Source organism: Vespula vulgaris, chromosome 20 (assembly GCF_905475345.1).
Source record: "Vespula vulgaris chromosome 20, iyVesVulg1.1, whole genome shotgun sequence".
NCBI lineage: Eukaryota > Metazoa > Arthropoda > Insecta > Hymenoptera > Vespidae > Vespula > Vespula vulgaris.
In genome coordinates this window covers 1,688,250-1,703,262 of record NC_066605.1, presented here as the reverse complement: position 1 = coordinate 1,703,262, position 15,013 = coordinate 1,688,250, and the positions used below count along the sequence as shown (strand labels likewise).

The window sequence follows — 15,013 nt, the reverse complement described above, 5'->3', positions numbered from 1 at the left end:
TTTACGAGGAAGTTACAACGGAAGATTATTTAATTCGCTTAACCTTAATTACTATAATACGATTTTTTTATACGTTAAAAGAACTTACAGACATATTGGCACCATGTTTTTCGATGAAATCAGCATTCGTCTTCTCTCTTAACGCCGTTAATTCATTCTCGTCTCTAAACATCCAAAACCTATTTTGCGAGCTTTGAGGAAACATTTCTATACGTCGACGCCAGAATGAAGAATAAATTCCAATTAAATCTAACAAAAATATAAACTTATGATTAATTCGACAGCCGACAGGTGTTACACGTGCGTCGTAATGAAAGTACTTTACCAATTGCTATCTAGAGGGCAGCATAGCTTGTTGTATCATGCGCAGACACGTCGGTACGAACGACACCTACATTACAAAATATACATCAATTTAATTTTTAAATCATAATTAAATTAAATTAAATTTTAAATAAAATTAATGTGAATTAATAAAGACATTGTATCAAAACTTAAATAATTCCAAACATTTCTAAAAGTACAATTTCTTTATATATCCTTTATGAAATTAAAACTGAGATAAAAATGTTATTACGAATAAATATTTTATTTTGGAATAATTTTATCGCACATTTAAGAATAAAGGAAGCGAAGAACGATTTGAGAAATTTGGAAGGAATAACGAACGCGATGTTTTCTGGCAAACTAGCCGCCTACACACAACGGTAATAAACAAGATCGGCGACAGGGAGATGGTGGAGTGAGGCAGAACCGATTTTAATATGGACGCCTCCCCCAAGCGGTTGCACGTCCGATCTGAAGGGGCGTTCCAACGACCCTTTGTCAACCGACAACGCCGCTGCATCTTATCACGATCGAGACTTGGGATCTACCCGTTTTGCTTCTCCACCTCGTTTCTTGCCTCGAGGCTATCGTCGGCCGTTCGAGCTGCCGCTCGCTCGTTCGCCTCTCTTTTAAGAGTACAGACCTCAGCCATAACTCTTCCTCATTTTTTATTGCAGGCTAGTTTACGTTGCCTTTACGTTACACGATTGCTCCTCGTCGTTGTCCTCCATCGTCATATCCAAGACTTTGAATAATATCGATTCCATCGATCTTTCGATCTTACATCGTCAGATAAAGTATCTTTTTCGATGGACGATCTCTTACCAACATTCACTTTACTTGTATTATTTCAATCCTAATATCAGTACAATCGTAACTATAAGTAACATCGGATAAACTAAAGATATTCTATAATTCGATCGATATAATTTATTTGTTCTTTTTCCCAATTTTTCTCTACTATTTTAAAATCAACTATTATGGTATTATATATTTCTCTCTCTCTCTTTCTTTTTTTTCTTCATTTCCTAGTAACAACGCGATAATTTGTTAGGCAAATTAGAATACACGTATAGACATATATGCATATATAGGTAGTACGTAAATGTACGAAACCCTAGCGGTTTCGCTTCCGCCGAAATCCAAGAAAGGAAGGAAAGATACGGCTATCCCCGAAAGTGAAGTACATCCGCCATTAATCTAACATTGCGGTTACCAGCACCCTCCAAAGTTCGCGTGTTCCACCACCCTTTCCCTTTTATCCGAGAGACACGCACGTATGCGAGCTAGGAGTTCTCTTATAGGTATATCTACTTCTACACGAACGTTTTCCAATAATCGCGTTTGCCGTAAGAAAAGGAGGAAGTCAAATGGTTTACTCGCCTCGTCCTAATGCAAAATCAATGCTCAACTTTGGCTACCCGAGGTGTGACGGAATAAAGTGGATTACTTTCGCCGTGTTATATCCAACTTGGTTCTGCTACGCCGTAATCAAGAGTGACTTTCCTCTAGGAATCCAACCCTCTTCTCTACACTGACAAATTACCCTTACTTCGATAGAACAGATATTCTAACTTTTAGCCACGTTGTACATGCCGCCATATTCGTGACATGTTAAAAACTGACAAATGATCTTGCCCTTTCTAACGAGAAAGAAAAGAAAAAGGAGAGAGAGAGAGAGAGAGAAAGATCCTATCTAGGTATGTCATTTTTTATTCATACGAAGAAAAACAAAATGACTTTTCTTCGATGAATTTTATCCAAGAGTTTATAACCAGTAACATTCCTCTTTCAAGTTAGCCAATCTATGTATATAGTATCGGTTGAAGTAATTCCATGAAATGTACGTAAGTACGTGACCTAGTACATATCGCATGTTACCGTTACCATACCATGGTGGTATCGTCGTTGGTTAACCCGCAAAAAGCGGTATCACGCCTGATTTTAACACTCCTCGGGCTTTGGCTTGACTGCTTTTCTGGTCGCACGCAAACCCTTCCGTGGTCGAAACGTCACGTGGCCTATTCTCCTCATATGTCAGGACCTTTTCTGTTTCCTTATTGTACTTGCATATACATATATATCTACCTATATGCAAATCAATTTATGCTTTTTCTTCTTCATGCAAAAAGAAAAGGAAAAAAAAAACAAGAAAAAAGAAAAAGAGAGAGAAAACAACAACAAGTAAGCGAATTAAAAAAATATTTTATCTCTAATTATATTGACCAAGATGAAGGGATTCGATAAAAACTAAATTAATTTTTCAAATCATCTAGAAACTTTTGGATGATCCTGTAGATATCATTTCTATCTAGTTTTGCTACCAGTTTTGATGATCTCATGTTATTTGATAAATCACTGAAACGATTTTAAAATCACGAGTCCCTACAATCGATATGGAAGAAAGACAAAGGTAGAAAAATGAAAGAAGAAAAAAGGAAAAAAGAAGAAAAAGCAAGGAAGAAAAAGAGAAGAAAGAAAGAGAAAGAGAGAAAGAGAGAGAGAGAGAGAGAGTCTGAAGAAGTTCGGGTGCAAAGTTAGCCAGGGGCATAAACGAAGAGAAGGATCAGCAAGTAGACAGAGTGAGAGAGAAAGAAGAGAGGGAGAGAGAGAGAGAGAGAGAGACAGAGAGAGAGAGAGACAGAAAAGAAGAAGAAGAAGACTAGTACGGAGGAAAGTAGAGATGGAAGAAAGAGACAGCAACGAAGTGGGTTCGTATACATGGGTATAATTACAGAGGACAGAGACAGAGAGGGACAGAGAAGGAGAGAGAGAGAGAGAGAGAGAGAGAGAGAGAGAGAGAGACAGACCAGGAGAAAGAAAGAGAAAGAGATAGCAGTGGCTAGACCCACTGCAGCAAGTTTAAAGTCGCCTCGAGGTAAGAGTATACTCCAAATCGGTGAGGCCCGATTCTTTAGCGATCCTTTTTCGCGATCCATTCGCGACTCGTTCCTAATTCTTATTCGTGCCCGGGGTGAAAAACGGGAGAAGAATTTGCCGAGCTGTATTTTTATGCTACTGATTTTTCCCTCCCTCGTTTTCTTTCTTTTTCTCTTCTTTCTTTTTTTTTTATGCACTTTTAGAATCTGTCTCCTTTCGCTTCACCCTTTTATTTCATCTATTATCATATTCCCGAGCTCTTCTTGAGAATGAATAAAGAGAAAAAAAAGCAAGGAAGGAAAGAAAGAATGAAAGAAAAAAAATAAGAAAAGAAAATAAAGAAATAATATTTTTATTGAATAATATATGAGGATGGAGTATGGAAGGATAATTTTCAAATTGATATAAAATGCAAGAGAAAGAGAGAGAAAGAGAGAAACTATGGTGACTGCATTATGCATGAAGGTTTATTATCCGTTCGTTGAGTCATTAAGAAAGTAGTAGATGTACTACGTCCGCCGTGATCTTTCACGAAGGATTCCGATAGATTATCATGATCACACAGTTCTACCATACACAAAGATACTAACTACCTTCCTTCTGTGTATATGATGTATTTTACGCGTAAAAGTCCGAGCTTATTTCTCATTGCCTCAAAGAATATTCTTTCATTGCTCTCTTCTCTTTCGTTATTAGCTCGACTTAATTCGCGAGAACGAGAGTTGTGACCTTCTGAATCCTCTAATTTTGGCTGACCGCGGACAGCGATAATTAACGAACTATAATCAACGGCCCATTCGACGCGTAACGTAACGTAACGTAACGGAACGTAACTGAGAGGATTCACCTTTTCATGATGTATGTCTTGCCGGGGTGAATACGTTAAAGGTGCGTACACACGTGAAAATAATAATATTTCAACTGAACTTTTTATTAACGTTATAACGAGAAAGAACGACGAAAATAATCGATCGTATTTATATAAAGAAAATCTCGACAGTTCGTTTATTCGAAAAAATAACTCGATGGTTCACGAATAACTCGTTCTACGTTACACACCTCGAAGAAAAGTCAAGATTATCCACTTTTGCGGTAATTCCTGGCTGCTCGGGCGCACACAGGTTCGCGCAAGATGGCCGCCGGCCGAAGAGCTCCGATTGGCGACGGCGGAGCGGGCTATTTGAGCGGCGGTTGGTGGTTCAGCACGGACCGGCACGAGTAATTTTGATCGTGATTATACTAATTTCATAGTATGCCCCTTCTCGGTGGCTTAAGCACCGGCCGAGTTCACACGAGTAGCGCCACGAGACAGGAGTAACCGTGCTCGTTGTGATATCGCCAGTGTTTCGTCAAAATTATTTTTTCCTTACGAAAAATGTTTCGAATAAAAAAGATCTCTCGGTAGTGTACACGCGCCTTCATAAACTCTTCTCCGACATTTTTCTTCCGTCTTTTTAATCTTCAAATCGGGATTCCATTTCTGAAAATCGCGAGTTGCTCGTCGCGATGCGTCATGTACGAGAGATATATACGTTGCGCGCGTTTCCTCCCTACCCATATCTCCATCGTTATTTCCTTTAAACACGAATTGAAAAGAGATAGAAAGCTAAAAGGTAAAAGAGAGAAGAGCATCACTGTTTACGTGAACAGGTATGTACTTACATACCTACCTACTATATATCAAACTATAATCGTCTCATGTCTATAATCGTTAGTGCGGTTCGTAGTCACGGGCAAATAGCTCTTCCCTCTCTTTCCATCTCGCAATCTCGCGAGCTTCGCCATCCTCCTTCACCTCCTCCCCTACCTTTTCTCCTCTCTCACTCTCCCATCCCTCTTATGCTCTGGCCTCTCTTCTCCCCGTGGGCAATGAGCGGAGCCTTGCCGGCCATCGCGGTGGGGGCTAAATTACCACAATTTTGTACTTTTTATACCGCGAGGGAAAAAAGAGGATAATTTTTGGTGGAAACGCAACAATTTTATCGGCCGTTGTTATGTGAGATCAGTTGGTGTCTACTGCCGCTACGCGTTACACCTGTCCGTTCTCCTGCGTCTTTCGTTCTTAGCTAACTCAGATTTTGATTTTCTTCTTTTAATCAATGAGAATCAATGACACTACCGCGGATCGATCGTTCTGGTTCGAATGATGGATAACTTGCCACTCTGACGCCATTTTGGTAACCTTGGACATATCACTCTCGTTGAATCTGATCGAATCAGAGGTTATAAACCTTTTATCGATTAAGTTTAGGTGTTTTATTTGAATTTTTATATATAAAGTGTGACAATGCTAGAAGTGAAAGTTCTGTGAATCGAAAATCGTGATTTCAAAGAGTTTGCGGTCGCCATTTTGGGGAACGTATATTCTATACAGATGAGTATACGGTAATATCTTTGCGAGAAACTCAATGATGAGAGTGAGTATTTGGTTATATACATATATACCTACATATATATATGTGTGGACAATATACATAATCTTATCTACCTATTTAATATTATATTAATTTCTCATATTTAATTTTATATATCGAGACTTGTCACGAGACGAACAAATTAACGATGTCACTCTACAAACACTTATATTCGTCTATAATCGAATATGCAACACGTTGGCACTTAAACGTTAGTCTAGCAAATCTGATAAGACAGACATTCTAACGTTCATCATTAGGTCGTTGCTACCTGTAGTTAACAGTGTAACTCGATAATACCTTTAAGTTATTCAACAGAGAACCTGTTTGCGAGAATTAAAAATAATAGGATCGTTTAACGGCGTGGGGGATTTATATTGAAGATATCAAAGACGACGATTTGTTAAATTATTATTAAAATCTTGGCTACTATATAAAAGATCATTATCTAAAGTAGAAAATTATTGCTTTCACGATAGTTCTTTCTAACGGTTATCGATTTACATGAGAGGAAAATATTGGAGAGGGAAATTTTTCCTCTCAAAAAAAAAGTTGGAAAACGAAAAATAAAAAACATATTAAAGAATATATCTATATATGTGTATATATGTGTATGTGTACATATATAAGATATACACACACATATACATATATATGTAGATGGATGGATAGCAATAGCTATAATATTTTTAATTTATCATATCTATATTATAAAGCATTCAAGCAGTATCAATTAAATACGATAAAATATCTAGTCTCAGAGGTGAAATTCATTACTTATAAATATTCAACGTATCTCCCGAGATAAACATCTCTCTAGCACGTTGGCTGCACCCCTTTCTTTTTTCCTTTTCTTTCTTTTTTCTTTTTTTATTATGGTTATTTGCATGACGCCAAAGTGGATGGTTCCATTTGTATCAAAGATAACTACTAACCCTCATATTATTTTATTATATCATTTGTATATACACAAGTGGAGAAAAAACAGGGGAGAAGAAAGATTAAGGAAAACAAAAATGTAAAAACGGAAAAGATTAAACAAGAAGGTTAAAAAAAGAAAGAAGCGACGCAAAGAGAGTAGCTAAAAGAAAACTACGTAACTAAGTACTTGGAGAGATATGATAGTAGATGGAAAAGTGGTTTCTCCGTAAAGATGGTAGGATAGTCTAGATACCCGGAGTCGTTATTGATGCCGAGGGTAGGTATCTATCGCTCCCGGGCTTCGAGGACCTACGTCGAAAAAGGAAAAGATAGAGGCAATAAAAATGCAAGGGCGAAAAGGACGGAGGTAAATAACGGTGGAGGAGGCGTGGTTGGCGCGATGCGGCGCCCTCAAAGCATGATCTTACCTCGAGGGTGTACCTTTTAAAAACCCTAAGGTAGTAGAAGCCTCGAAACTGGGAGCTCAAGAGATAAGATCCTCCTAGTTATCGAACTAACTCCTGTTCTTCAACGAAACTCTCCTTCCGTCGGCGAAGAAAACTTGAATGCAATCAGTTACCTCGGATAAATTTAAAGGAACGATTCAACGAGAAAATAATTTCTCTTTTCATTTATTTATCTATTTTTTTCTTTTTGCTTATTTTCCTTAAAGCGAGATAATTTTTATCTCTCTGAAATCAAATGTATCCTACGAGCGAATATTTACATAGAAACTTCGAAATTATCGTATTAGCAATTTTTTTATAAAACAAGATTAAATTCTAAGGAACGAGTCAATTATCGAGGATTTTGTTTCTCTTTTCTTGAAAACGAGGAATAATATATACCAATTCTACGAGCAAGAATTCAAAACGTTACTTTAAAATCACGTCGGTGTTCTGAAAAAGGATATGTTCTGAAACGTTAAGACAACGAGGATCATATTGCCATTTCCCTTAAAATGAAGAATAATATATGACAGTTCGATGTCTCATAAGAGATTCAATATATCACGAGAATTAAAATTCTATAGACATATCCTAAAACCAAGGATGTTCTGAAGAAAATAAAAGAAAGAACAAAAAAAAAAAAGAAAATTATAGCATTATTTTTCCGTAAAATAAGAACTGGTATATGAGAATTTGATCTCTCACGTGTTCTATGAACTAGGATCCAAACAGACACACACCCTGAAATCATGCCATGGTATCTAATAAAAAAGAAAAAAAAAAAAGAGAAAAAGAAGAAATAGAAGAAACACTAACGACGATACGATGAACCCGCGGCTACGGAAACAAAGACGTAAGAATGACGGAATATACGCCATTTTAAAGGCCCTAATTACAGCCTCCTCTCTCTGTATCTCGACCGAACGTCGTGGTCGTGGCAGATGTGGATAATGATAGCCCGAGAATCCGCCGATCTGTGTCCTCCTTCGAGACCGAGTTCCACGGATTCTGGCGCCATCGATCAGAGAAATTTCTACCAGTCATTAATCGAAGTTATCGAAACTTTTGCTTCTGATCCTGCCGACGGTTAGATCGAAATCATTTCGTTTGAGTTTTTAATACTAAAATATGATTTCTCTTTTCTTTTTTCTTCTTTTCTCTTTCTCTCTATCAATACGATAAAATCTTCAATATTCAATCGTTTCGTCAAAATTAAAATCTTTGATACGGTCAAGCGTAAAAAGTCGATCAGATTAAAAAGGGAATATCATTGGGATTAAATGTAATTCGTTCCTACTACACGTCTCTATTACACGAAAGAGATCCCATCTATATGCAGATTTACATTAGGTTTTGTCGCTTTCGGTGAAATTAAAAGTTTGCCGTCTGTTTTTCTGAACTTCACCTACGACGAAGAGGACGGATGTTGTCCAGCAAGGAATGAGAAGAATCGAGGAGGTTGCCTCTGAAAACTCCGCCCTTCACCTTCAGCGGCCTTTAATTACCAAAAATTTTACGAGCCGCACGTTGTGTTCTGTCATTTGTTTGCTCAAGCACGCCGGAAGTTCGAGCTAATTGATTATCTGCTAATTTGTAACGTTGCCTGCTTAGAAGATGCCGAGAGGCTGAAACCTCCGCGACGGTTTCTTCGCGAGGACACCTTCTTCTTTTTTATTCTTTTATATTATTATTATTATTGTTATTATTATTATTATTATCCTTTTTTAATTTTTCTTTTCATTACTCCATCTTCGTAAGAACTTTTGTCAGAGCAATTAAACCAGCATACATAATTCACTTTTATTAATTTCCGATATAAAAATAAGACGTAAGTAATGATAATAATATCATTTTCATTTTTATCCTTCATCTTTCCGCAAAAGATAAAAAGTTAAATAAGACCAGTGAGAATCAAGTAGAAGAGTATAATATACAACCCTGTTTCATGCAAGTAGATTGAGTACTTCTATCAAACTTCAACCAAAGGGGACAACATAATTTATGGTTGTTATATGTGATATATTTACGGTATAAATAACCGCAAGAGAAAAATTCTGGAGACGGTTCGAGATAAAAAGAGAAAAAAGAAAAAACATTTTGATAATCTTCCGATAAACAATTTCGATACGTAGATAGTTAATCGAGATACGGATAACATTGTCATCTATCTTATTACTCTGAAAAGATAGAATTCATCGATGAAGTATTTAATTAAAGGTAGTGTACGCTAAACGATAGACCATAGACGATAGTTAAAATTACGTAGCTAGGTTTAATCGAGTCAATGATTATCAGAAACATTTATTTCCTTTTTCTAATTCTGTTTTCTTTTCTTCCACGAACTCCCAAGTTCGTCTGTTCCTTTTATTCGAAAAAAGATCTAAGCTAATTTTTTTTCTCCTTAAAAAAAGTCTAACGCCATTAGTACGAAATCAGTCGCACGATCGAGTCCACGAATGTCCACGAAAGTAGATCATTTGTCTTTTCTTTTTTTCTTTCTTTTTTTGTTTTGACTTCAACAAGAAGAAGAGAAAAAAAGAGAGAGAGAGAGAGAGAGAGAGAGATGGGGTAAAAGGCCTAAGGGCTAACTGGTCTTATGAAGAACAGGGCTCTGAGGAGAATGCTCATGGAGAAGCCGATGGGGCCTTACGTAGCTCCGTCTACGCAGGACCCGCGTAATAACACGGCACCGCACGAAACAAACCGACGAATTAGGTAGGTACTATCGGGGGTTCTGCGAAAGCGGTCGACAGACGGACGTAGCAGGACGAACCGACAGCTAGCCTCATCGAGTGTAGTCGAGGAAAGAGCATGAGGAAGAGGATAGTGTAGGGAGGAAGGAGGGTGGATGAGGTGAGGTGAGGTGAGGTGAAGTGAGGTGGGATGAGGTGGGTTGAGGTGAGGTGGGGTGAAGTGGGATGAGGGGGGAGGTAGCGTAGAAAAGGATGGATGCTTCGAAAGGGCCCGGCCTCGTGCAATTACGGTGCCTCGGCAACCCCAGCATTATCTCCAATTATCCGCTTGCGTTTTGAGGTTAGGTTTTCGGTACCCCTCGAGGGCCCAACAGCCACCACGAGGCAACGCGATCCTCGAATCGTCTCCACGGGGCTCGATCCTCGCGAACTTTTGCCCAGAGACAGAAAGCACGTATATTCTACTGTGTTCTTCCAGAGAAAGTTTTAAAGAAAGAGAAAATAGAATAGAGTAGGTATATGTGTGTGTGTGTGTGTGTGTGTGTATGGTCGATCTATTATGTGGCGTCTGCCGACGGATCGATTCGAACGTTTTCGTCCTATAGGGCCCTTTCGTTTTACCGCAAGGCATATAACCGTCCGGATCGACTTACAAAAGCCACATAACTATTTTACTGACCACAGATCGGATACCTTGTATCTAATCGTCAAAAAAAACAGGATGGAAAGTTGGTTGAATATTTTTTCTTTTTTAAAGGTCTACATATATCTTGCATGTAGAAATAAATTCGATAAATATTTTAATATATTTTTGGATAATTTGTTGGACGATTATTTTCTAAATTGAAGAGAAAATAGTCAAGATTATAATTTATCTTCGTTTTCATTGACATCAGATAGCGATACTTTTCTTCTTTGATAATCAAAAAAAAATATTCTGAAACAATGTTCGACTTAGGACTATGTTAGATCAATATTTATGTTTGTGTGTGTTTATAAATTTATGAAATTTCCTTAACAATACTTTTCTTGACCAATGAAAACAAAGTTATCAAAATTATACTGACCCCTTCGAATAATGACAGTATAGCTTACCTACTCTCTTTGCAATTCGAATTTTCATATGATTCGAGGGCTCGATAGAGACTACTATCTTGCTAACCTTTCACCAAGATCGCCGTGCCGATGAAAATAGGCCAGTTTCGAGTACTACGGCCAGTGTTGGCGTGCTAAGAAAGATTTACAGTCTTTATACCGGAAAGGGTACCGCGAGGGTGGTTGCTGGAAGAATGGTTTCCGGCGACGGTAGCTCATAGTCTTAGACACTGGTACACCCACCGTTAGAACTGATACACGTGCCGACGCGACGCCTCGAATATTAACGCCGACGCGATCGTAGATCAACTTGGAAGATTTCTCGAATCCTATCCTTAATCGTTTCGACGAGAAAATATTTTTTTTGAAAAAAAAAAACTTCCGACAAATTTTTTCACAGTTATATTTATATGGACATTCGATTCTCTCTCTTTATTTTTCTTTTAAAATATTCATTGAAGTCAATCGAAAAAAAAAATTTCTGAAGTTTTCTTTCGCGAAATATTGTGTCATTGTTTTTTTCTTCTTGTTTTTTTTTTTTTTTTTTTTTTTGATAAAATTAGCTTTCCTTCTTCTCTTCGTACGCATCGAATTTGAATTACAAGGCAGACGTCGTATACTCTGAACACGTAGAGAGTTACCAAGATTACCAGTTACCACTTCCTTCTTCTCTTTTCATTTTTCTTTCTCTTTTTTGCTCTTTCTTTCTTTTCTCTCTTTTTCTTTGTTTTTTTTTTTTTTTTTTTTTTTTTAGGCGCGAACCATGTGTTACGCTGGAAGCTAACATTTCGCGAGCCTTCAATCACGTGAGGCAGACGTAGTCTCCTCCAATACGAATTTCACTTAGGCGCTACCTATACCTATAGAGGTAACAGTGGCCCGATCGATTCAAGCGTTACACCTTTTGAATACAATTTTCGTAATGATATGCGAAGAGAGAACACGGTATATACCGTATGCTTCCACCTGGTGTTTCGAGGGAAACAGGCCATCGGATGACCAACCGATGTCTACCTTTTGACTATTATAACCTCCTGCAAGGTATATATTCTTCAAGAAATATCAAGATATTAAACCCTTTCTAATGGAGACTTTAACATTGACATTGTCATCATAAACGTTTGTCAACCAACTTTCAGAAAGTATTTCTTACCGAAATACACGTTTTATTATACTATTAAAAAAATATATATATTACATAGCTACTAACTATTAAATAATATTGGAGTATACAAAAGCAAAAAATACGTAAGCTAATAAAAACTCACTAGGTGATTTTAAAAGAATTAATTACACTTTATCGAGACTTTTTAAGTTAATCTTTTTTCTATATCGTAACGCTACAAATATAAAAACTTTGGGCTCAACCAGTGTATAAGAAAAATAGTTAATATAATATTATATATTATATTAATTATTAAATAAACTAAAAATATAGTAGATCGTAATATTAAAATGAAATTCCATTAAAAAATGATACATTTAAAAATGGATGAAATTTCTTGGAATTACTTTTCTATTCAAGTACTTTCTTATTTTGTTATATATACACGATACAAAAAGTTAGAATAAATTTCTCACGTGAGAAAGAAGATTGACGAATGAACCGATACTTTTTAACTCAGTGTGAATCTTTCGAAATATTATGGTGTCCTGGCACTATAGTTCGGTGCCTATCAATCACTTGGCTCATGGTCCGGCAATAAGACTCCTCGAAGAAGGGGTTATTATCCTGCCAGACTGTTGTGATGCACGACCTCCGTGGGTCCAATACTGGACCTTAAGCCCTTTAGAGTACCTTCGTGCAAGTCGTGCACGAAAATTTACCTAAGACCTTTACAAAGTAAGTAACTGAAGTCAACAAAATTTAATTAATGTACCTGAACGATATTAAATATTCGATATTAAAACGAATCAATTATCCAATTGGAAAATGTTTAATAATTTACTTTTAAATACTATTATTTTAAAAATTCATATTATAGATAGATAGATAGGTAGGTGTATCTATACTCGTTAGTATCATGGTAAAAGAGAATTATGATAGGAAGCTTCGGTGTTATAGCAGCATAATGAAAATGCAGACACGTATCGTAAGTTAAAGACGTCTGGAGATAAAGAGTGATCGAGCTCGTTCTCCTTTTGAATATTCATTCGTTCCTTCCTTCATCCAACGATATCAGTAGTAGGTACCTAGTTAAAATATTGCCGAAAGATCAAGAACCGTTGTTATCGAACGAAATGTGATAATAAATTAGCTTCGATTAATTGGTATAAAAAATAGAATGAACTATAGAAAGCAAAAACGAGCCGATCGATTAAACGAAACCTTCCATTTTTTCTTTCTCCTTTCTTTTTTTTTCTAATTATTCTTAGTATTAGTATATAATTAGTATGAAAATCGTATTAAATTAGATGGAGGAATCAGTTTGATCGATTAATTGAAACGTTTAATTTTCTTCTTAATTGACATAAACAAACGGGAAAGACATCCCCGGAATTAGCAAGTAGGTACATATTAATCCAAGGAAAGTAAAATAAAGAGGGGAAAGGGAGACTAGCGCAACGTCGCGTGATTCGTGAATTCCCTGCGGTCGTAAGTACTCTGCCCACGTTACACTTGCATTTCTAATGAAGTTTCGCGCCGTCGGACACGCGTGCTCATACAGTCACAAAAAGTGCGTAGATACACGCACGCTACATACCCAACGTTACATACACACGCAAATCAAACGCAAGTAGACTGACATGCAATTTTTCAAAGATAGCAAAGTCGAGATATTTCGAATATTCGTTTCAATTATTTAATACAATAGTACTTAAAAAATATCCATTAAATATAAACTAATCGTTTGGCCAATATTATTAAATCATTTTCAATAGAAACTCAAAGTAATCAATTTTGTGACAATACAACAGATTATTTACTTTTACCACGTATAAAATAATGATTCTGCAAACGATCGATTGTTATTTACATCATATAAAATCAATAATTTTCTGAACTTGTTTTTCGAAATATGTAACTAATATATACAATCGAATCATATTCAATAATAATAATAATAATAAATAATTATTATTTAAGTAAAATAATATAGAATTACGTATGGTGTTTCGTTCAGAATTTCTTTAAGAAAGAAGAAAGAAAAAAAAAAAAGAAAAACTTTGGGCAAATAAAACATATATTGCAAATCGAATGAAATAAAAGAAAGATGATAATACGCAAGAGTTGGCCTAAAGGACGGGTGTGTAATCGCTTTTGAAATGACATGCAAATGCAATGGGCATTCGAGGCGAGTCTGGTTTTTCAGGGCGTTACCGTCGGAAATTCTGGTCGGTTGGTTGGTCGATGGTGAACGTCGAGGGCGGCGCATCTGTCGGCGAAAGATTTATATCCCGAGGCTGAAGTTCCTTCTACGGGTTCTCCCCGTTAGCGAGTTTTACCTCTGTTAGGCACGCCAACGAGAAAGAAACTTAGCTATTTTAAATCCCACTAAGAAAATTTTCGATTTTTATCCTTTTCTTAGAAACCAAATATCTATTTACCTCGATAAATTACACTTAAATGAATGAGTAAATACAACAACGTCAACAACAACATTCAATAAAAATATCACAATTTTTATACACTTTTAACCGTGCTACTTGGAACGGATTATATCGAAATTAGGATATAATAAATAAATATTACACCTATACATCTATCTATTAAATCCGCCTAACAAAAATACATTATTGACTTGTTTAAATGACAAGGGTATTACTTGAAAGGTAATAAACGTCACGATGCTACGTAATACCAGCATAATTTTGATAACTTACTTGAGATAGTAGGAAAAAATATATATATATAATATATAAAGACGTTACGTTAAGTTCTCTAACAATTAAATAGACTTCCTATAAAGTGATCGAGAATCGAAATCGAGTTCATATATTTTTTCTACAATCGTGTTTTCAAAGAGACTGACACTAGCGAATTAGTAAGTCTCTCGCGTGATAGCAATTAAAGTCCCTAAAGACGAACAGAACAGAAGAGATTCTCACTCTTTGGTTCCCATGGTTTGGACTAGCTCTCGAAGAAAGAGAATTAAAAAAAAAAAGAAAAAAGAATGATGCTACACAGAGAAACGTTCAGTACAAAGTGGAAAGAAGAAAGAGAAAGAGAGAGGTCCATTGGCGTTACCCTCCCCCTTGTTCCTCTCCCTCTGTTTCCCTCCCCCTCTCTTTC

The 15,013-nt window shown here is 36.5% G+C and overlaps 1 protein-coding gene across 1 annotated transcript in view; it reads right to left on the bottom strand.

Moving 5' to 3' along the window:
• LOC127071055 (cyclin-H) overlaps nt 1-15,013 on the bottom strand; it is a 65,936-nt gene that overhangs the window by 1,716 nt on the left and 49,207 nt on the right. The window contains exons 3-4 of the mRNA XM_051009873.1: nt 326-391; nt 89-249 (exon numbers count right to left, since the gene is read on the bottom strand). Coding sequence (XP_050865830.1) covers nt 89-205 — 117 coding nt within the window. The 5' untranslated portion in view covers nt 206-249; nt 326-391. The remainder of the gene's footprint in view (nt 1-88; nt 250-325; nt 392-15,013) is intronic.